Source organism: Enhydra lutris, unplaced genomic scaffold, assembly GCF_002288905.1.
Source record: "Enhydra lutris kenyoni isolate GAN:26980312 unplaced genomic scaffold, ASM228890v2 scaffoldscaffold2, whole genome shotgun sequence".
Lineage (NCBI taxonomy): Eukaryota > Metazoa > Chordata > Mammalia > Carnivora > Mustelidae > Enhydra > Enhydra lutris.
Window position 1 is genome coordinate 42399131 of NW_019154086.1, and position 23825 is coordinate 42422955.

General features: G+C 35.7%; 1 protein-coding gene across 2 annotated transcripts in view; it reads left to right on the top strand.

Moving 5' to 3' along the window:
* The window catches only part of LOC111148521 (procollagen-lysine,2-oxoglutarate 5-dioxygenase 2), a 96976-nt gene extending 91157 nt beyond the window's left edge, over positions 1–5819 (top strand). For both annotated transcript variants that reach the window (XM_022505145.1, XM_022505154.1), the window contains 5 exons: positions 1465–1530; positions 2577–2681; positions 3847–3993; positions 4103–4228; positions 4409–5819. In XM_022505145.1, the coding sequence (XP_022360853.1) occupies positions 1465–1530; positions 2577–2681; positions 3847–3993; positions 4103–4228; positions 4409–4564 (600 nt within the window). In that variant the 3' untranslated portion in view covers positions 4565–5819. The remainder of the gene's footprint in view (positions 1–1464; positions 1531–2576; positions 2682–3846; positions 3994–4102; positions 4229–4408) is intronic.
* Positions 5820–23825: the final 18006 nt, after the last annotated feature.

Genomic DNA, 23825 nt, shown 5'->3' on the forward strand with positions numbered 1-23825 from the left:
AGAAGTTAATGCCTTACTGTAAGATCTTAGGGGTTTTTTTCCTTTACTCCAAAAAAATCAATAATGATGCATAGGAAAAAAATACTTAAAGATTCTGAAATGTTATGAATGACTGTTTTTTTCTAATTTCCCACCATATTTTGGAATCAGAAAATAACGACTATTAAAGGGATTAATGACATAATGCAATAATTTGATTCTTATAATTACATACTATGTATAAATGAAATGTACTAAAGAATTAGAAGATAACTTTGGTTCTTTCATATAAAAAATATCTGAGCTACATATAGGCAAAGATGTACAAAACTAAGAATGGTGTATAAATTATCAGGGCCTCTCTGAAATCTGATACAAAAGATGTATTTCAGAGACATTTTCTGCAACATATTTTGTTTGGAATTATTTTGAGTCTATACCTCAGTTCTTCCCTCCTGGCTCCCTTGTCTGTACTTGGTAAAGAGAAAATTAAAAGTTTGTTAAACATGTCTAAATACATTTAAGAAGAGATCTTTCTGGATACTAAATCACTCTATATTTTCATATATACCCTCTAAATATGTGGTTTTTAAATAAAACACTTGACCAAGGAAAAGGATTCCTTAGCTGATGTTGACAAAAATTGAAATATCTTAGTATGTGGTTCAGGTGTCATGTATCATAGAGAAGAATCAGGTTCCTAAGTTAGCATGAAGAGAAGATATTTCTCAATGTATGGTTCTATACCTTAATTTCAGTAATTAAAAGAAATGAAAATGTTAGTAATGCATGATCATTCTTTGCTACATATTAAAAACTGAAGTGAAGAGAAAATTTTGAAATAATTTTTAAAATCAAAATTATTTTAGAGTAATTCACTACTAAAGTATATATAAGTAAGACTTTAGTTTATTAATTTGCTAATTTTACTAGTATTTGTTGATAGGATTTTGTTATCATTAACTTTTAAGCACATATTTACCTATCCCTGTGTATATGCATAAAATACAGTATATAAATCTAATTGCTGTAAGATTACTCAGGTTTTTTTTTTATTTTTTTTTTAAGATTTTATTTATTTATTTGACAGAGAGATCACAAGTAGGCAGAGAGAGAGAGAGGGAAGCAGACTCCCTGCTGAGCAGAGAGCCTGATGCGGGGCTTGATCCCAGGACCCTGAGATCATGACCTGAGCCGAAGGCAGAGGCTTAACCCACTGAGCCACCCAGGTGCCCCGATTACTCAGGTTTTAAAATCTTGAGGTATAACTTCATAAATAAAAATTTGATTTTTATAGAATGATGTGAGCATATGCAGACTCAGACGATGTTTAAAAAACATAAACTGTGATTTCTGAAAATTCCTTTTTTGTCTAGTACACGTAGCCATTTTAAATGCTAAATTTAAAATGCACGATCTTTGGATTTTCTATTACTTATAAAAAGGTATTTGCTTTAATCTGTGCAATTAATTTTTTTTTGATAGGACTGGAAGGAGAAGTATATAAACCGTGATTATTCAAAGATTTTCACCGAAAATATAGTTGAACAGGTTTGTATTAATAATTACTATGCCGTGTAAGGCACTTTTGCCTTCTTTTCCAGAAGGGAACAATATTAATGCAGTATGGCTTTAGCAGAGGATGTTGTGAAAGTACAGAAACCATCTTCTAGGTAAAAATCATGTCGCTTAATTACCAATGTTATAGCCTTAAGGCACATGTAGTTGTAAAAATGTAGAACATGGAATTGAACAGTAATTTTAAGATCTTGCCCTTTTTGGGCATGCTTCCAAATGTTGTATCTTTCTCAAACCACAGAAAATAAGGAACCCTTGGCAAATCTCTAGTGTAGGCCTCATTCATTAAGTTTATCTTTGAAAGAAATTGAACTTCAGGAGTCTTTTTTCAAAGATATTTAAAAAAAAAAAAAAGAACTCTAAATGTTCCAAACTGTTGCAAATAGCGTACTTCAGAGAATGTAAGGCATCTCTGATTCTGAGATGCTGTTATTTTGTGTACTGTGGGAAAGAATAAGAATACTGCCAATTAAACTAGGACACAACATTGTCTAGTCATTTAGAAATTTTTTTATTTTATACATATTGGAAGAGCTAATTTAGGCTTATTAAGGTATAGATGTTATCACATGTCGTAGAGCCTTGTATACAAAATAACTTTCATTTCAATGGCAAATTGTAGTATAAATTATTTAGAAAACATTTCAAAGGGCAAGTCAACTCAAGTGCAACACCAGGTACGTGGGTGTGCGTACGTGTACACACACAGATGTACGCGTACACACAAGGTAAGGCAGACTGTAGCATTACAGCTGTATCAGTAGCTGCCTGGTCAAATCTGAGACTAAGATCTGTCTTGATTTTACAGATGTAAAATGCAAAAAAAGAAAAAAGTCTTAGCATTAAAGAAAAGCTACTATTATTTGTAACAGTAATGTCAGTAATATTGGCCAAACCTCTTAAAAAGGTATCTAAGTGAGATGAATATTGAATATTCCGTCCTGTTACTTTTGAAATGCCACTTATTACTTAAGAGACAAAAACTATTATTCTCTTCATGGTGATGCCTTGTTTTATAGCCTTGTCCCGATGTCTTTTGGTTTCCCATCTTTTCTGAAAAAGCCTGTGACGAATTGGTGGAAGAAATGGAGCATTATGGCCAGTGGTCTGGTGGGAAACATCATGTAAGTGGTAATTTCACACAAAGAACTATAATGTGTATGTGGGTTAGACGCAGGGGTAAATGTATTTAGACAGTTTAGAGGGGATATATCTGTTTTGTGATGTATCTCTGACTCTTAGACCTAAATGCAAGGCTGACAAGGCTGGCGGGATAACTCTGATAGCATTTAATCTGTCTGGCCTCAGGTTGTCCTTTATGTATGTAATTACACTGGATGGTTTCTAAAGGTCAGTGTTTCTAGGCTGGAATGGTTAAGGTAATTTATGTCTATTGTGTAGTATTGGTCTTCTCCAGGGCCACTTCCTATTCTCTCCATTTTCACAGTGAGCTATAGTGGAAGTACTGAGACAAAGTTTATCTGGTTGACTGCCAAAGCTTTTTGTGGGTGTGTAAACATTGGTAGAAAAAATCTGTTTGAATGCCATCGTTGTAATTCAGTTTTGCATTTATATTCAGTGTCAAAGGCTTGGCAGGAAGTATTGCTGTTTTTGTTTCAGTGTGTTTCTTTTCCTCAGAGTATCCACAGATGCCTGTTCCTTAACAATACCAGGGAATTCTAGGGGAATACTCTGGAATATTACTGCCTCTGCTCAACTTCATACTCTAGCTAGTCAACTGACCAGAGAGACAGAAGTTCAAAGTATGAGGAAGAACTTGAAGTCAGCAGGTTGTAGGATAATAGAAAGCAATCATGGAAGGACTTTGGGTATCATGAAGTTGAAGTGGGGAACATAGCAGGGAAAGCTTGTTTTCAGTGGTAGGGGATTCAAAGGCAGACAAGCAGAATCTTTGTCGGTCAAGTGGCTAAGATTGCCTGAAGGGTTACTGTAAAAAACTAATTTTTTAGGAGGCATGGGAGGGCTTTGGAAATATGTTTTATTTACTTTATAGTCAGACCGCCCATATATATTAAGTAAGTAAAAAAGGAGTCTACGGACTCTGCCCAACTTTGCTTCATCATTGATACATTTGCAACGCCATGTTATATAACATGTTATATATATCATTTTGATAGTTTTGCAATTAAAGCAGATGGTACACCATAATTGAACAACTGTTATTTTTATTGTCTATTATGATCTCGTGGTTGAAAAAAAAATCCAAGGTAATATAAATGTGAATTGCATGTGGACCACACTTTATGACATCATTAATGCTGTTTCTAGGATAGCCGTATATCTGGTGGTTATGAAAATGTCCCAACCGATGATATCCACATGAAACAAATTGATCTGGAGAATGTATGGCTTCATTTTATCCGGGAGTTCATTGCGCCCGTTACACTGAAGGTCTTTGCAGGTTATTATACAAAGGTAGTTATCTTCCCATTCCCCCCGTCTACCTCCTACTTGTTTTTACACAAATGTGCTATTTTATATTTTTATTGATAAACAAATCCATTGGTTTACTTTGCTTTCTTAGGGGTTTGCACTATTGAATTTTGTAGTAAAATACTCCCCTGAAAGACAGCGCTCTCTTCGCCCTCATCATGACGCTTCTACATTTACCATCAACATTGCACTCAATAACGTGGGAGAAGATTTTCAGGTAATTATGGCTTTGATTTTTTACATTTTGAAATCATAAATTTACGTTCACGAGAAGGCCTTTGCCTTATTTATTTTTTTTTTTTTTTAGATTCCGGTTAGATGGCATAATTTGAATTTTCCCAAAGATTAAAAATTAAACATAATAAGCTGATACATTTATTTGTTCCATCTCTTTTAGGGGGGCGGATGCAAATTTCTAAGGTACAATTGCTCTATTGAATCACCCAGAAAAGGCTGGAGTTTCATGCATCCAGGGAGACTCACACATTTGCATGAAGGACTTCCTGTTAAAAATGGAACAAGATACATTGCAGTGTCATTTATAGACCCCTAAGTTATTTGCTTTTCATTGAATTTTCTTTTGGAATGGACGAACATGTCTTTGAAGTTGTGCTTGAGAAGATGAGAGGAATATTTAAATAACTTCAACAGAACAACTTCACTTTGGGCCAAACATTTGAAAAACTTTTTTGTAAAAAATTGTTTGATATTTCTTAATGTCTGCTCTGAGCCTTAAAACATAGATTGAAGAAGAAAAGAAAGAAAAAGCAAAAACAAATATTTATTTCTATGCCTTACTGTCTCTGAGAATAACAACAGTTTTCTGGATTTGTGTTTCAGTTGATAAAATACTCAGCTATAAATGTACAAGTGACAAGAGACATAGTATTTTATTATTAAAAAAGCATGGGAAGGATTTTATTTATTAACATATGAACAAAATGAATATAAGTGAAAATTGGCAATTTTTGAAACATTGGAAAACTGGAGTTATAACTGAATTTGTATGCAACTAATTGTGTAAGTACTTTTTTGATGACCTATACAGATACCTTTTACAGTAGTTACTGAAGGAATACAAAGAGCAGTAAATATTACACAACGTTTTCTTCAAGAAACTTGGTACAGAATACAACTGAGGTTTAGAGCCAGTTGAAAACATTATTTAGATTGTTAGATTTTTTTTGTTACATTTGTATTAAAAATCAAACCCTATATTCCTTCAGATTAATTTTCCAAGGTGGATTATATTGAGTAGGTATTAGATTTAGGAAAGTTTTCAAGCCTTTCCGTTTTGCAAAGTATATCAAATATGAACTTAAGATCGCCAAGTGTCCTTAAGTCAAAACAGGCTTTTGATTTTAATTCTAGAAAATAATGAGGAAAAAGAAAATTTCATGAGATTACTAGTAGCGTTTTATAGTTTTTTAAAAACTTTGTTAAGTACTTGAATTTTATATCAGGAAAATAAAGTTGGTGAGCCTTTCTTCTTCTCTTTGCCCCTTGTCTCCCTCATTATTCTTTTTTTAGAGAAGGTTATTTACCTTTTTGTCTTTCCAGCATAGTCTCCTTTTATCCTTCCTACTCTTTTTGTTACCTTTTCTTAATCCCATTTTTAAAAAATTCCCCAGCACAAAAAATTTGTGACTTGATTTTTTACCATTTCTCTGAGTGAGATTTAAATATACTTATTGTAGCTACTGTTTTTAATTTAAAGGTTAAACTTGAAAAAAAGTTCTAAGTCATGGTGCCAAAATTCATTTTTCTAACACTATGTGTTAGAAAATTATGAAAAATAAAATAATTTAAAATAAGTTTCTGTTGGTCTCTTTATTACTGGTGATTTATCTTTAGAAGAGAATGTATGATGGGAGTATCCTAAAAGAATATCTAGATGTAATAGGCTATGATTTTTTTCATTTTGATTGGTATATTTACTAATATTATAACTTAATATTATAACTCTACTTATTGAATTATGAATTGAATTGTAATATCTTCAGTCTCATAATGACTAGGGATTGATCTAATTTATTTTACAAGTGAAGAAATCGAGACAAAGCATTCATTCAATACATATTGATTCAGTGATGTATTTATTTGTTTATTTATTTATTTATTGACTCTTCAGATCACATTTATTAGGGGGATAATTTTTTTTATTATGTTTAGTTAGCCAGCATATAGTACATACTGGTTTTTGATGTAGTGTTTACCGATTCATTAGCTGCATGTAACACCCAGTGCTCATCACGACGCGTCCCCTCCTTAATACCCATCATCCAGTCACTCCATCCCTCCACTTCCCTCCCTTCTGTAACCCTCAGTTTGTTTCCCAGAGTCAAGAGTCTCTCATGGCTCTCTGATTTCTTCCTGTTCAGTTCCCCTGTGGTCCTCCACGCTATTCCTTATGTTCCACATATGAGTGAAACCATATGATAATTGCCTTTCTCTCCTTATTTAGCATAATACCCTCCAGTTCCATCCATGTCGATGCAAATGGTAGATATTCAACCTTTCTGATAGCTGAGTAATATTCCATTGTATTTTATGTATTCAGTGGTGTTTTTCAAGTCCCTACTATGGGCCATGCAATGTTCCAAGCACTGAGGAGATAGTGATGATCAAGATTATGATTATTGGATGATGGACTTAGGAAATAAGGAAGTTGGGTTCTATCTCTTTTCTCTTCTTTGGTGGCACTTAATACTCAAAGTAAATTCCTATAGCCCATCAACTTTGTTGAAGAGACATGTTATTATTTCTGAATTACATTACTATACTTCAAGGATGGTATTCTAAATATGTAGCAACTGGTATGTCATGGATGTCAGCCAATCAGAGCAGACTCTGGTTATAAAAAAACAGTGCAAGCCAGCATAATGCCCCTTGTATACCTAAGAAGAAAGACATCTGCTAGATCCTCGTTCTTTTCAGTTGTGGTTCACATCTGTGGCAACCTATAATAACTATTTTAATCTCGTGCTTTGTTCTCAGAAATTGGATCAAGGCAGTCAATAGCATTTTCTCTCTTCCCTCTTGTCCCAGTCTTCCTGAAATGATATGAAATTTTAAAAAGAACAATTAATGATTAGTGAGGGAAAGTGTGAAAAATTCCCATAAGTAGACCAGCAAATTGGAAAGATGGAAAATAGGTAGGATTGGATATATGGAGAACTCAGCTCTGGCAACCACCTGTCTGTTCTCCTGTTTCTGTTAGTTCATTTTTTTTTAGGCTGTGCAAGTAAGTGATAGGTAATCTCTGTCTTTCTCTGTCTGACTTATTTCACTTAGTATAATGCCCCCAAGACTTGTCCATGCTGTCACAAATGGTAATATTTCCTTCCTTTTTAAGATTGAATAATATTCCCTTGCATATATACCACATGTTTTTTTAATCTATTCATCCACCTGTGAACACTTGTTGTTTCCATGTCTTGACTATTATAAATCATGCTGCTACAGTGAACATGAGGGTACAGGTTGCTTTTTGAGATAATGATTTTCTTTCAGATACACTCCCAGAAATGGAATTGCTAGATCATATCCTTGCTATTTTTAGTGTTTTGTGGAACTGAAATCTTTTACTCTGGATATATATTTGTGTATTAATTGTTAAATATAAAGAAAAAAACAGTAGAAAGAAAAGGGGAAAATTCCTATAACTTATTTAATTTGAATAAGTGGAAGTATATTGATGTCAATAGTAACTATTTGAAGTATATTGATGTCCATATTAACTATTTGTATTTATGGGTACATGTTTGTGTCTGTGTGTGTGTATATATATGTATTCCCAGAGAGCTTTAAATGCTTATATTGGTGACTTTTTTCCTAATTCTGAGTATGCATAGGAATTAATGTGAATATTTTTCCTTAATACAGATACTTTAGTAGTAGTCTAGTTTATTAATTTTCTTGATCTTGCTACATTTTTGAAAAACACTAATAACTTACTTGTGTTGGTAACTTACTGAAGAGATCAAATACCCCTCTATAGCATTAAAGTAAGGAAAACTATTACCATATGAATTGAGTCCATTCTGTCTATCCTAATGGCAGAATCTCTTTATATATTCCTTCACTCCCATTTTCTTGTCTGTCATCTGCACTTATTAATTTCTCTGCTTGCTAAGCCATACAGTCCATCTTATATGACATTTTAGGGGCCTGTCATTTATTTGGAATATGGAGTAGTCTATCCCACAGATCTCATCAAGTTGCAGGAAAAGCCAGATATAATTTTTAGTCACAGCTGAAAGTCAGTCTCAGCAAATAGCCCTCTTTGACTAGATGTTGACTATTTTGGAAAATTAAAGTCTTTAAGTTTTCATGAAAGCAGTCTTTGTCAAACAGCACTTTTTTTTCTGTGGTACAAAGGTACAAACTTCTTTAAGAATAACTCTTTCTTAAGAAAAAGCCCTTGGGGTGAAAAAAGGGGAAAATGTATAAAACTCTTTAAAGATAGCAATGAATTTTGGATGAAATTTGAAGAAAAATGCAAATAAGCAGTGAAAAGAGTAGAAAACTACATGTAGACATGCTTTAACAAGCAAAGTATGATATAGCTTAATTATTCTAATAAAAGGAACTAGAAAAATTGGAAAGATGAATATACATCTTTCTAGGGATGTGAGGACTTTCTAAATCTAAATTTGTCTTGACAGCTTTTTTAAAAAATTAAATTATATCTTTGTATCATTGTTAATATAATAAAATAGGTTAGAATATACTCACGTGGGGGGCTTCTGGGGGTTCGGTCAATTAAGCTGTTACCTTCCGCTCCAGGACCTTGTCTGGCCCCTTGCTCAGTGGGGAGTTTGCTTCTCCCTCTTCCTCCCTGCTAACCCTGCTTGTGGCCTTTCACTTGTGCTCGCTTGCTCTCTCTCTCAAATAAATAAAGACAATCTTTAAAAAAGAAAAAAGAAAACACTTCATGTGAAAATAGTTTCTCCGCTGATTTTTGAGGTGGTGGTGCTTGCTTCTTTACTACATCAAATAACATTATTTTGGCATGCTGTTGTGTCTCAAGTGAAAAATGGTTAACTGAGAAATCTGAATATAATCTTTTGAAAATTGGAAAGGAATTTTGGCCTATTTAACAATACAAAACACACAACTTAAAAGAAGTTTTAACAGATGATATGGAGAGATCATGCATGCCATAAATAACATAAAGAAAATACGGTCTCTTTCAAATCAAACTTACCCCAAAGTAACTACGGGTTGGCCCTTGAACAATGCAGAGGTTATGGGCACCCAGACCACCCTCCTACCATCACTCCCTGCACAGTCAAAAATACGTGTGTAACTTTTGACTCCTCTCAAATTTATTAATAGCCTCCTGTTGATTGGAAGCCTTACTGATAATATAAAGTCTAACACGTGCTTTTTGTTACATGTATTATGTACTGTATTCTTACAATAGGTAAGCTAGAGAAAATAAAAAAAATGTTATTAAGAGAATCGTAAGGAAAAGAAAATACATTTACAGTACGGTATGGAAAAAAACCTCACCAAGTATATGCGTGCAGTTCAAACCCGTGTTGTTCAAGGGTCAACTATATTAGATTACAAAAAAAGAACTAAGGGATAGAAAAGGAGAAAAAAATTTCATGTAGATTTGTGATGAGGAATGAACTTCTCTGTGCTTATATTAATTTTAAAAGTCTTTTTAAAAGACATTTTTCCTAACACTGATTTAAGTTCAGTAACTTAAAAACGCAGTGTGAAATGGTAGCAAGAATCCTTAAAGAAATCACATCGTTATATATAATTTTGCACCTACAAAGGAGAATTTTGCGTTTGAAAAAAGCTCAGTAACTCCAAGTGAGAAATGGACAAATTACAGTGTGATTTTCCTTTGCTGAGCATTAGAGATTGGATAATTGATTAATTGAAAATATATGCATATTTGAAACATGAGATTAGCTTATTAAACTTTGCTTTATTAAATTATTTTTATCTGTCTTTATGTGTTTTATAAATCTTGCCAAATTGTGACATCACAGCCCCATCTTGTGGTCAATGTAGATAACTAGTAGAGTCCAAAATTGATACAAAAAGCAGGAACCTTAATTTTTTTATACTTTCAAAATTTTTCTTAAAGGCTAATATGAATAAAAATGATAACATTGGATGATTTGGGGGAAGTTCTTATTTATTTTGGTAATATAATACAATATTTTAAAGATAATTAGATACCTTATTCTGAAATAAAGGATAGCCAGCATTATTTTCAGTTAGTACTAAGGAAATAATTTGTTTTCTATTTTTTTAAGATTTTTTTTATCTATTTGAGAAAGAGAGAATGCATGTGTGAGAGAGAGTGTGCATGAGCAAGGGAAGGGGGTGAGCGAGGAGGGGGAGGAGCAGAGGGAGAAGCAGATTACCTGGGGTTCAAGGAGGCGCTCAAGAACTCCAGGAGTGGGAGGCTAGATCCCAGGACGATGGGATCATGACCTGAGCCAAAGGCAGATGCTTAATCCTCTGAGCCACCCAAGCGCCCCTATTTGTTTTCTATTTTTTTTTTAACCTACTTTGTAAACTGCTAATCTACGTTCACTATGGAATATGGGCCTAGATGAATAATAAAATCAGTGTAGAAACGGTCAGACTCAACTACAACTGCTACAATAGTTGGTTTTGAGTAGACAAAATACCTTACATTAGAACAGTTCCAGAGAGTTTAATTGTAAATATAAATATATTCTTAAAAACTTCATGGTAGGCAAAGATAAATCACAATGATTTTTTTTTCCTTTATAATCAGCAAAGAGCTAGTAAGGGCAGCAATGGGGACAGGATTCCTGTGGTACAAAATTTGAGTGATTCAGACAAACTATGAAAGTTAATAATCTCCGTTTTGGCTTTTTTTTTTAATTTTATTTATTTGTCAGAGAGAGAGGGAGAGAGAGCGAGCACAGGCAGACAGAATGGCAGGCAGAAGCAGAGGGAGAAGCAGGCTCCCCGCCAAGCAAGGAGGAGCCCGATGTGGGACTCGATCCCAGGACGCTGGGATCATGACCTGAGCCAAAGGCAGCTGCTTAACCAACTGAGCCACCCAGGCATCCCATCCATTTTGGCTTTTTGAGGATTAATGAAATGTGTTCCTGCTGAAGTTGTTGACAGGAGGTGTACTAAAATAGTGCTAATTTACTCCAGCTCTCCCGTATAAATGTTGACCACACATCCTCTCCATCGCCTTTCCTTCCATTGGGTCACCCTGTGCCCTGGCTGCTTGACTGAATTCAGGTGTTCCTCCTCTAACCCTAGAGTGACTCCACTGATTTCCACACTGTCTCAAGACAGCTTCTCTGTTGATCTTCTGTGAGGTAAGAGAAAAGGAAATGTAAAAAAAAATATGTATTATTGAAACCTAAATGATTTGGTACCTGTGACAGCAAGTCTCCAAAGGTGTCTTCAATGAGCCATGACTTCCAGTATTCATACCTTTGTCCTGTTCCCTCCCATGTTGAATCTGGGTGGGTCTTCTGTGAAGCTGAGTCATGAGAGAACTTGCAGCTTTGCTGTCTTGGAATATTCAGTCTTAGGACACTCCCTCTAGAATCCAGGTGCCATTCTGTGGAAAGCCCATGCCACATGGAGAGGCGATGTACAAGCAGTCTAGCTAACAGCTGTAGCTGGGCTGTTGTGTGATTTGGCACCCCGTGAGTGAATTTGGATGTGATGAGCCCACCTGAATCTTCAGATGGCTGTTGTCTCCACGGTCGACTTCCTATTGCAACCACATGTGAGTCTCCAAGAAAAATTCACCCTTTAGGTCCATCCGGTCGACACATAGAACCATGAGAAACATAGATAACCTTGTTTTAAGTCACTAAGTCCTGTGTAGTTTGTTACATAGCCACAGATAACTGAAACGGGGATAATCTCCCATCCTGCCTCTCTAATTGCCCCTGCTTTTCTGAGCACTTAACATACTGCGTTGTTTATTTACCTTTCCTTTTCCTCAGTAAGGTCATAAGCAATTTGAGGAAAGGGATTGGGCCTTATTTAGTCTTTTCTGTTTTAGACCCTAGCATACAGCCTGGCCTATAGTATACACTTATGTGTGAATAAGTAATGGAGAGTTGGTTTTATGTCAGATTTTATTGTATTTGAATCAAAATGATCCCTGAAGGGAATAAGAGCTTTGAATTTAACAGATAGACTAAAAATAAAAGTAAATCTGTTTTTAATAATGTATATTTTGGTTTTGAGGCGTGAGGGGAAGACTTGAGAAAGATTGTACAGTTTGTTCTTGAATAAAGGGATATGTAGGTGGCCTCAAGTTGGATAGAATGATATACTATGATGTAAAAATAAATTGATTTCATTGTTATTCTCAGCATTTTCTGCTGAAGAACTGAGACAGGGAGTGATCAATTCATGAGTAACCTGTTTAATGGCCATATGTGTATTAGACTTTCAATAAGTATTGTAAATTGCATGAATTTGTTTTTACCTATCCTCAAACAGTTTTTAACAAAATGCTTTAAAAAAGCATTATGCTTATATAGCAACTAAAAACTCTGTATTTTATCATCCCACTTTAAACAGAAAAATATAAAATAAAAAAATGGAAAACAGTGCATTTTGAAACTCCAAGGAGAGTGTGGACTTGATGTGCATTTTCACTGAACTAAGGTTGTTACTATGGTTACAGATTGCACTGCTGTTGGGTGTGGCTCCTTGATTTTGACCAAGCGCCATTTTTAACATCAATGTGGTCCTAGAAATGTGACGAATAATGGCATTAAAACTTCATAATTTCAATCCCTTCCTGATCAAAACTCTTCAAAGTGTAGGGATAGAGGGCACATACCTCAATATTATCAAAGCCATCTATGAAAAACCCACCGCAAATATCATTCTCAATGGAGAAAAACTGAAAGCTTTTCCGCTAAGGTCAGGAACACGGCAGGGATGTCCATTATCACCACTGCTATTCAACATAGTACTAGAAGTCCTAGCCTCAGCAATCAGACAACAAAAGGAAATTAAAGGCATCCAAATTGGCAAAGAAGAAGTCAAATTATCATTCTTCGCAGATGATATGATACTATATGTGGAAAACCCAAAAGACTCCACTCCAAAACTGCTAGAACTTGTACAGGAATTCAGTAAGGTGTCAGGATATAAAATCAATGCACAGAAATCAGTTGCATTTCTCTACACCAACAACAAGACAGAAGAAAGAGAAATTAAGGAGTCAATCCTATTTACAATTGCACCCAAAACTATAAGATACCTAGGAATAAACCTAACCAAAGAGGCTAAGAATCTATACTCAGAAAACTATAAAGTACTCATGAAAGAAATTGAGGAAGACACAAAGAAATGGAAAAATGTTCCATGCTCCTGGATTGGAAGAATAAATATTGTGAAAATGTCTATGCTACCTAAAGCAATCTACACATTTAATGCAATTCCTATCAAAGTACCATCCATTTTTTTCAAAGAAATGGAACAAATAATCCTTAAATTTATATGGAACCAGAAAAGACCTCGAATAGCCAAAGCAATATTGAAAAAGAAAGCCAAAGTTGGTGGCATCACAATTCCGGACTTCAAGCTCTATTACAAAGCTGTCATCATCAAGACAGCATGGTACTGGCACAAAAACAGACACATAGATCAATGGAACAGAATAGAGAGCCCAGAAATAGACCCTCTACTCTATGGTCAACTAATCTTTGACAAAGCAGGAAAGAATGCCCAATGGAAAAAAGACAGCCTCTTCAATAAATGGTGTTGGGAAAATTGGACAGCCACATGCAGAAAAATGAAATTGGATCATTTCCTTACACCACACACGAAAATAGACTCAAAATGGATGAAGGACCTCAATGTGAGAAAGGAATCCATCAAAATCCTTGAGGAGAACACAGGCAGCAACCTCTTCGACCTCAGCCGCAGCAACATCTTCCTAGGAACATTGCCAAAGGCAAGGGAAGGAAGGGCAAAAATGAACTATTGGGATTTCATCAAGATCAAAAGCTTTTGCACAGCAAAGGAAACAGTTAACAAAACCAAAAGACAACTGACAGAGTGGGAGAAGATATTTGCAAATGACATATCAGATAAAGGGCTAGTGTCCAAAATCTATAAAGAACTTAGCAAACTCAACACCCAAAGAACAAATAATCCAATCAAGAAATGGACAGAAGACATGAACAGATATTTCTGCAAAGAAGACATCCAGATGGCCAACAGACACCTGAAGAAGTGCTCCATATCACTTGGCATCAGGGAAATACAAATCAAAACCACAATGAGATACCACCTCACACCAGTCAGAATGGCTAAAATTAACAAGTCAGGAAATGACAGATGCTGGCGAGGATGCGGAGAAAGGGGAACCCTCCTACACTGTTGGTGGGAATGCAAGCTGGTGCAACCACTCTGGAAAACAGCATGGAGGTTCCTCAAAATGTTGAAAATAGAACTACCCTATGACCCAGCAATTGCACTGCTGGGTATTTACCCTAAAGATACAAACGTAGTGATCCGAAGGGGCATGTGCACCCGAATGTTTATAACAGCAATGTCTACAATAGCCAAACTATGGAAAGAACCTAGATGTCCATCAACAGACGAATGGATAAAGAAGATGTGGTATATATACACAATGGAATACTACGCAGCCATCAAAAGAAATGAAATCTTGCCATTTGCGACGACGTGGATAGAACTAGAGGGTATCATGCTTAGCGAAATAAGTCAATCGGAGAAAGACAACTATCATATGATCTCCCTGATATGAGGGAGAGGAGATGCAACATGGATGTTAAGGGGGTAGGAGAAGAGTAAATGAAACAAGATGGGATTGGGAGGGAGACAAACAATAAGTGACTCCTAATCTCACAAAACAAACTGAGGGTTGATGGGGGAAGGGGTGGTGAGAGAAGGGGGGTGGGGTTATGGACATTGGGGAGGGTATGTGCTATGGTGAGTGCTGTGAAATGTGTAAACCTGGCGATTCACAGACCTGTACCCCTGGGGATAAAAATATATGTTTATAAAAAATAAAATAAAAAGAAAACAAAAACAAAAAAACTTCATAATTTCAGAAGTACGGACCTGTATGAATCTGATTAAAAAAAAAATGAATTGTTTAGTTGTGATGGAGATTAGAGTGCATGTAACGAAGAGTTTGAATAAAGCAGATTTGGGTAGCAGTGTTTTTATAAAATATGGAGGAGATTTATTTTTTTAAAGATTTTATTTATTTATTTGACAGAGAGAGATCACAAGCAGGCAGAGAGGCAGGCAGAGAGAGAGGAGGAAGCAGGCTCCCTGCTGAGCAGAGAGCCTGATGCGGGACTCGATCCCCAGACCCTGAGATCATGATCTGAGCCGAAGGCAGTGGCTTAACCCACTGAGCCACCCAGGTGCCCCTGGAGGAGATATTTTTAACTACTTAAAAATTAGCTAAAGATTAGGGTGCCTGGGTGACTCAGTGGGTTAAGGGTCTTCTTCCTTCATCTCAGATTATGATCCCAGAGTCCTGGGATGGAGCCTGGCATGGGGCTCCTTGCTTCTCTCTCTACCTGCCACTCCCCCTTGTTGTGTGCTCTCTCTCACTTGCTCTCTTTCTCTGACAAATAAATAAAATCTTTTAAAAAACTGGCTAAGGATTTGGTGGATCTGAAACATTTAAAAGATAACAAACAGTGAATTCAAGTTGTAAAAACTTGGGAGAGAGCAATGAGATTCAGAAGTTATAATAGATTTAATTATATTTAAAAACGAGAATATGACAAATGGGCAAAAATCTACATATAACTTGCCATGAATTAGGGTCACATTTACTAACTTGGGACATTTGTTTTGACCTTAAAATGTCAGATTATTCTATTATTTTTGGAAAGTATATTGTGTGCACTGTTTTTCTGTTTCATCCTTCAAACAGACTTTCTTGCAAATATTCAGCCCAATGTTACACTATTTTTTAAGGTGTAAAGTGAATACGGAACAAGAAGTGCAGAATAATATGTGCTTGTCTATGTGACATGATTAATTGGTATACACTCTCAGATGCTTGTAGCCCAGAATCTAAATCTTCAACGATGGTTTCCTTTTGTGACAATTTCATGTGCTTTTCACAGAATATCCATATGCTTGCAGAATTCCCACTCATAGGTGGAGCCATGTGACTGCTTTTGGCCAGTGGCTTATGAGCAGAAGCGGTATGGATAACTCCCAAGGCCAACCATTTAAGAGCCCACAGTAGTGACCCTTAAAGCTTATATATTGAAATGTCTGGGTCCCGAGTCACTATTTGGAACGGAGTTTGCCTTAACAGGTGCCAGGCCAACAACAGATGCGTGTGAGAAAGAAATGAAGCTTTATACGTTAAGGTTTCAAGGCTTTGAAAGATAGCTTTTTACCTGATTAATAAAACCAATCACATGTTTGAGAAAATGATACATATTTTGCTTGGAGAAGATGGATTGAGGTACGTATTGATTATAAATTAATACAAACCTAGAGGTATTGCAGGGTTTAGTGATTTAATTTGCTCATCTGACAATAGAATCTCAGGATTGGAAGCAGTCTTAGAGGCTAGGTAGTCCAATCTCTGCCCTGCTCCCACCCTCACCCCTTCACCTTGCCATATTATCTTTTCCACACTTAATATATCATATTTTCCACTAGTCCTTGTATGACCACCTTTGGACCTCCCTCCTGCTCAGTGTGGCTTGCTGATTTTACAAAGTGTTAACATCACAGCAAGCACTCTCCTTTCCACTTGGAATGATCCGTCAGCATGTCCATGGACGTTTGATTGCTCTGGCCTGTCTTCAGCAAGAATCCTGTTAGGTTAGTTTGGCCAGAATTCCTCCTTTCCCTGGTGTTGTCTCTTAAGAATTTTCCATCAGTTGACCTCCACCCTGCTCCTCACCTGTATATTCCCACTGCCCAAGCTGTGCTCCATGTTGACCCCAGTCTCTCCCCCTCACTGCAGCATCCCCCTGCAGTGGTCCCTGTACCTATTGCAATGGTTCTGAATAAAGTTCTCCTTACTATACCTTAATGGTGTCATTAAATATTTTTTCTTTAACAAAGATGTTATTTCTATTACCATACAATACTCATAGCCTTTATTTAGCTTACTGCATGAGGGTTTTCAGCTAATCAGTGGAACTGTGTTAAATGGAAAGTGTCTAATCAATCATCAAATGGCAATCTAAATGAAATCTCAAGGTTTCATCTTGGAAGACAAAAATAACCAACCTCTCCCTAGGTTACTACATCCAGAGACTTGAGCTGTGTGGCCATGTTGGACCTAGTGTGATCACACACACACAAAAAACAGTTTATGATTATAGACAGCCTTGGTTCCAGTCAAGTTCCTGTAGTCAATTCTTTCTTCTGCTTTAGCTCCCAAAGCACTAGAACACAGTTTGAGAAATTTCACGAAACTTCAAGATGTTCTTTCAGCTTATTAGTACAATGAGAAAGAAAAGATCATTTTGTTCAACCTCCTTCCCATGTCAGTGACAGATCACTTGGCCTCTACTTGAGGATTTTTAGATTGCTCATCTGTGGATGAAGTGCTTTTGTTATCAGAATTTTCCGTGTATTGAGCTGATGCAAGTTACCCTCTTAACTTCTTCCTGTTGGCTCTAGTTCTGCTTTCTGGAGGAACATCGACTAAGTTGAATGCTTTCTCCATGCATTAGCAACGCCAATGGATTGTAATTTTCCCAAGTCTGCTCTCCAAAGTAAATATCTTAGGTTTTTCCAACCATCTCATCATCCTGTCCTCTGTGACTCCCTGCTTCTTTCTCCTTTGTCAACATCACACTTGCCATGTGTCATCTAAGTAGGGCATCGACTATTGCAGTGGTTCTGATTGCCTCCTTTGGTCTAGTCACTGTACTTCTAGAAAGAGCATTTAAGATTTTATTAATTTTTTATGGGGGTCATACCACAATGACTTAAAGGAAAATACTAGATCAGTGGTTTTAAAAACAGACTGCAAATTAAAATCACCTGGTGAAGCTTTTAAAAAAAACTGATGCATGGGGCACCTGAGTGGCTCAGTCAGTTAAGTATCCGGCTCTTGATTTCAGTTCAGATCATAATCTCAGGGCCCTAAGAGCTGGGCCTACATCAGGCTCCGTACTCAGCGGGGGAGTTTGCTGGAAGAGATTCTCTCTCCCTCTGCCTCTGCTTCTTTCCCCCACACACTCTCTCTCAGTCTCTCTAAAATAAATAAATAAATCTTTAGAAAAAGTAAAATAAAAAATACTGATGCCTAATGTTCTGGCGCTAACCAAATAAACCAGCATCTCTGGAGGGAAGGCCCACGTACAGGTATTTTTTAAATGTGCTTCAGCAATTATACTGTGTAACAAAATGGGTTTTGCTCTTAAATGATGTTTCTCTCCACCTATGTGTAAATGCAATGTTGAAATTTGAATGTAAATATCAGATTTTGTTCTGTTCCAGTGTAATTATCTCTAATAATAGGATTCCCAGAATAACCAAATGTAATTTTATGAGGTCAATTTTCAACTAAATTAGAATATTGAAATTGCTATTGATGTCCACAAAATGTTTAGAAAAGTTTGGAAAGGATTTTGAAAAAGCATAAAGATTAATTCATTTCAACTTCATTTTTCTTATCTTATTGAATTTATGCACAACATAATTGTACTGTGTATAAAAGCATTCTGCCATCATAGTATGACTAAATTTGGATGATCATCAATAGCAAATGACATGGCCCAGTAAGCATGGGATAAAAGAGTGGTTTTCCAAATTCAAGGTCTTTCCAAATAAAACAAGCATTAATGCTATGCTAGTTGGCTCCTTTTTATTCAAAGCACTGGGTTGTAAGGCGTATCCAAATTAAACTACTTTTTGGTCCCTTGACTTTTGATATCTTTCAGCTGTTAAAAGGAGCATTCTTTCAGATAGTTTGGCAGCGGAAAGTTTTCAGTCTGGCACATCTGAAATTAATCACAGTATTGAGTAAGAGTTAAGAGGAACAACTGTAATTACTTAAATTTGCATCTCTGGGGCATTTGGCAAAGGCATTTTTTTTTTCTAAGTTGTTAATATTGCCTGAATATTTCAGTGTAGTGAATGAGGAATTTCACAAAAGTCAATGTTATTCGACCTTTATTTAAAAGGCCCGAGGCAGCCCTCATGTAGTAACCCCCATTATTCTTAGTATATTGAGTACATTGTTGATGATGATCATAATGTACAGTTTTAAAGGCATTAGTTCATAGGCTAAGGCATCATACATTGATATTTATAATATCTGTCATACCTATCTGTAAAATGAATTATGGATAGTCTGAAGGAATAGTGTTTTATTTTCATTTTTTATTTTATCCAAAGGAATAGTGTTTATACCATTCAATTGAAAATTTAAAAAAAGGTCAGGAAACATTTGCAGGAAGTGGTAAGAAGTTTACGGTAATTGCACATAAAACTTACCATTAAGCTCCCTTGATAGCCAAGGCAAAAGAAGAAACACAGTGCTTATCTATGTAGTGGCCTCTTTATGTTGCCATAAAGGCATTCCTTCCTCCTCAGCTACCATCTGCTTTTTTTTTCTTTTTTCTATTTCTGTATTTATTAGGCCTTAACCTAGAGATTCAGTCTTGCTTGATTTTAACTCCATTCTAATCCTGTCTGTGTTTAAGGGGGCCCCAAGTAGATCAAGTAGCAAGTTAACATTGATGCTTGTCTTCCTTTGACTTCTCCCTTTCAGATCTGTTAACCAAGTTTTATTTTGAGACTGTGGAGAAATCATACACTCCATTTGCTAGAACTGGATTTGTCTTGTTCCTTTTGTCTGAATACCTTCCTAGATATCTTGAGTCTCATTGCTATTACCCTAAGACTGGGATCCCCTCAGGGACTAGGGGTCAGTTTGTGCTTTAGAAAGCTAGCAGTCAGCCTTTGCCACACAAAAGACTCATGGATCTGTGAGTCCCGTGGGCTCAGTTTAATGGGATTTTCTCTACAAGAGAATTTCTCCCTCCCAGGCCTGGTGGGCTAATCCCAGCACGTGTTCCTCATGGCACTGTTAGAGGCATAAGAGGGCAAATGGAAACATAGGCCTTTCAGGCTCTAGGTTGAATGGTCACATCATCACTTCTACCTTATACTTTTACCAAAGCAAGTCACATAGCTGAATCCAGACTGAGGGTTGGAGAAATATACGTGGAACCTTTAAAAACTCCAAAGTCATATGGCAGAGACTGTTGAAGCAAGGAGGATTGTTGAAAGGTATAAAGCGTTACTTAAATACACTTAAAAATTGTGATTTCAATCTTTACAATGAAATACTATATTGCTAAATTATTATTTTGAGAGAAGAGTGCTGGTTCATTTATCAATTCATTTCTTTCAACAAATATTTGAGGACCCAGTACAAATGCATCTGCTTTTTCTTCTGACTCACCACATAAAAGTCACACAGTCTTGGGCAATTCACTTTTTATTGTTGTTGTTTTTTAACCTTTTCTGGTTTTGATGTATAATTCTGTAAATTTTAACATATTTTAATTAATATTTTACTTTCTGTTGAATGTAGAAACCTTACCACCATATCTCCCTTTATGTTTCAATTGTAATATTCATTAACTGTATGTTTATTGGACAACCCATCAGAAAATGATATAATTTTTACTTTCAACTACTAAAGAATGTACAGTCTACTTACGCAGATTTTTACCTTTTGTATTGCTCTTCTTTTATTCCCAAATCTATTTACCTCTGGTATCTTTTTCCTTTCACCTAAAGAAACTCCTTTTGCAATTCTTTCATAGCAGGTTTTTACTGGTGATGAATTCCCTTAGTTTTCATCCATTTGATAATGTCTTTATTTTGTGAACGAAAGTTATTTTTACCAGTTTAAATAGTTTAAACTTGTTTTACTAGTTTAAACACATTTAAAAATTGTGATTTCAATCATACAATATCATTTTTGTTCCACTGCTTTCTTTGTGATGACCAATCTAGAATCATTTAAATAGTTACTCTTCTATATGTAATACATTAATTCTAACTGCTTTCAAGATTTTTCTTTATCTTTGATGTTTATTAATTTGATTATGATGCAATAGGGCATAGATCTTTCTTTTTAAGTGTATCCTATTGGGGGTTTGCTGAGCTTCTTGGATCTGTAACTTTCTATCTTTATCCAAATTAGAAAGTTTTCAGACATGATTTCTCCAAATGCATTTCTCTTTTTCTGGAACTCTAATGACAGAAATGTTAGGCCTTTTGATGCTGTCCTCAAGTTTTAAGACTGTTCATTTTTTCTTTAAAGTGTTTCCTCTCTATTGTTCAGATTGGATAATTTCTATAATCTATCTAATCTATCATTAACTTTTTCCTCCTCCATTCTGCTGTGTAGCTCATTCAGTGATTCTTTTCTTTTTTTCTTGTTCTTAATTTTAGTAATTGTATTTTTCAGTTCTAAAATTTCTGTTTGATTCTCTTTTAAAACTTCTATTTCTCTGATAATACTTTCTATCTTTCCATTTGTTTTAAGAATGTTACATTTTTTTAGCATTTTAGGGTAACTTCTTTGATAATTTACCATCTGATTCATATTAATTGATGTCTGTTGATTTCTTTTCCGTTAGTAATTTGTCAGATTTTCTTTATTCTTTTATAAGTTGAGTAATTTGGGGTTGGATGCTAGGCATTTTGAATATTAAGTTATGAGGATCTGGGTCTTGGTTGAATCCTAGGGAGAATGTTTTATTGTTGTTTTGTTTTGTTTTAGTAGGCGGTTGAGTCAGTTAGGTACTGGCTGCAATATCTGAAATGCTTATGTGGACTATGGTTCAAATGTCCTTATACTGTTTAAAGCTTTTGCTGTTATTCAGCATTCTCCTGCATGTGTCCCACCTGGAGGCCTGTCTGAGACCTGGGTGGTTGTCTACTTCCTACTTCAGTCCTCAAGGCTTTTGATATATTGTTTATGGTCAGATCCACTACTCAGCTCAGGAGTAAGCCCAAGGGTTCATATAAAATGTTTGGGTCCTTTTCTTTATCCACTGTCTTCCCTAGATGTTCTGGCTCCCAGGGTTCCTCCTTCCTTGTCCCCTGCTAGTCTCCTTACACTACATACACGTCCTGAGTCTCCCTCTGCTTCCAGAAGCAAGTGGCAGGAGGATGGAAGGGAAAATGAAGATTTTCCTCCACGGTCCTTGAATCCCAGAGTTTCTCTGGTTAGAGAGAAGCATTCTCTTCCCTTCAAGTATCTGCGTCTTGTTGCCACATGGCTGCAGCTTCAGGAGTGGGGCTTTCTGGAGATAAAGCTGAGAGAGAAAGAAAAAAGACCATGAATTTCTCCACAGTCTATCCTCCTTTGAGAGGCTCCACTTTCCAGTACTAAGAACAACAACAACAACAAAAATTCTCTTGGAGCTCTTTTTGTCCATGCCTGCTATACTATTCTGTGACTTGTGCTGACTCAAAGATATGGATAGAAAAGAACAAAACAAGGAAACTTTCCACTGATTTCTTCTACTTTGAGTTCTGGTTTTCTTCCCCAAGTCACCTGCTCCCATTTACTTAGAGCTGTCATTGAGCATTCACTGCATGCATTCTGGGAGGGACTTTTGGTCATACTCAGATGATGAGATAGAGTGGACTTGCTTATCTTATCTTCCCCAGAACTGGAAACTTCACTTAAGTTTTGTAAACTTTAGTTATTTCATCTTCAATGTAGATGTGATTAATACTTGCCTCTTCTAACTCCCAGGATATTTACAGAAATAAAATGAAATGGCATATTTGACATTGTTTTGTAAACTGTAAGGTACCCTAAGATTGTGATCATGGTGATATATTGACTTTTGAATACCTACATGCAATTTGAAAAACATTTTATCCTGTTTCAACTTTTTCATTTTTGGTGGTTCCCTGAACATACACAGCCATGTTAATAAATATTACAGTGCCTGAAAAGTTGGGAACCCATGTCAAACAAAGCTAAACAGCTTTCCCTACAGCAGAAATTCCTAGAGTCTCTGAAAGGTTACTGTACATTTTGAGTTCCCAAGAAATAATTGAATAGATTTAGGGACTTGTCTGTCAGCTATTTTCCTTGCTATAGGTCTTTTAAGCAGAAATAAATGTAGAACTATATATTATAATTACATTCTAGAAAAGTCTTCTCTATGGTATCTTTAACATTGAATAAGAGCATTGTAAGCCTTGGCAAAATCTTTACACCTTTTAATTAACCTGTCAAATGGAAAGTCTTGCTCAGTGACAGGCATGTGACTATAGAAAGAAAAGATATTTGGGGAGGACATGGGGCTTTAAAGAACCACAGACACAAAATAAAATAATGTATATTTGGTTATCTTTCTAAAGTTCCATTCAAGGCTTTATTTTTCACACCATAGTCTATTATGTGAGAGTAATTAGAAGGCCCCCTTAGAATCTGGGACTGCCACGAAAATCCAGGCTATGTACTTGTACCATTTGTTATACTAGAGATAAAGCCCAGATGTTTAGCAAAGTGTTATCTGAATCCTTATTTACAACTCCTGCTTCTTTCAGTTAAAAAATAATTTTAAGAATTAAGGAACATAATGCAGTAGTAAATTGTATGTATGTAACCTCATTTTTCTTGTAGGACTCCTGTTTCCTATTTTTAATGGTCAAGACTGGATACAATTCAAAATCATTTTTCTTTTTGACTTTAGGTTTTTGTGTAAATAAGTTTATATAAATAAAAGAAATGCAAGGAGATTGATATTTATTAAAAGAGAAAATGAAGACAGTATAGCTTTAGACAAGGAATTTGATATTTTGAA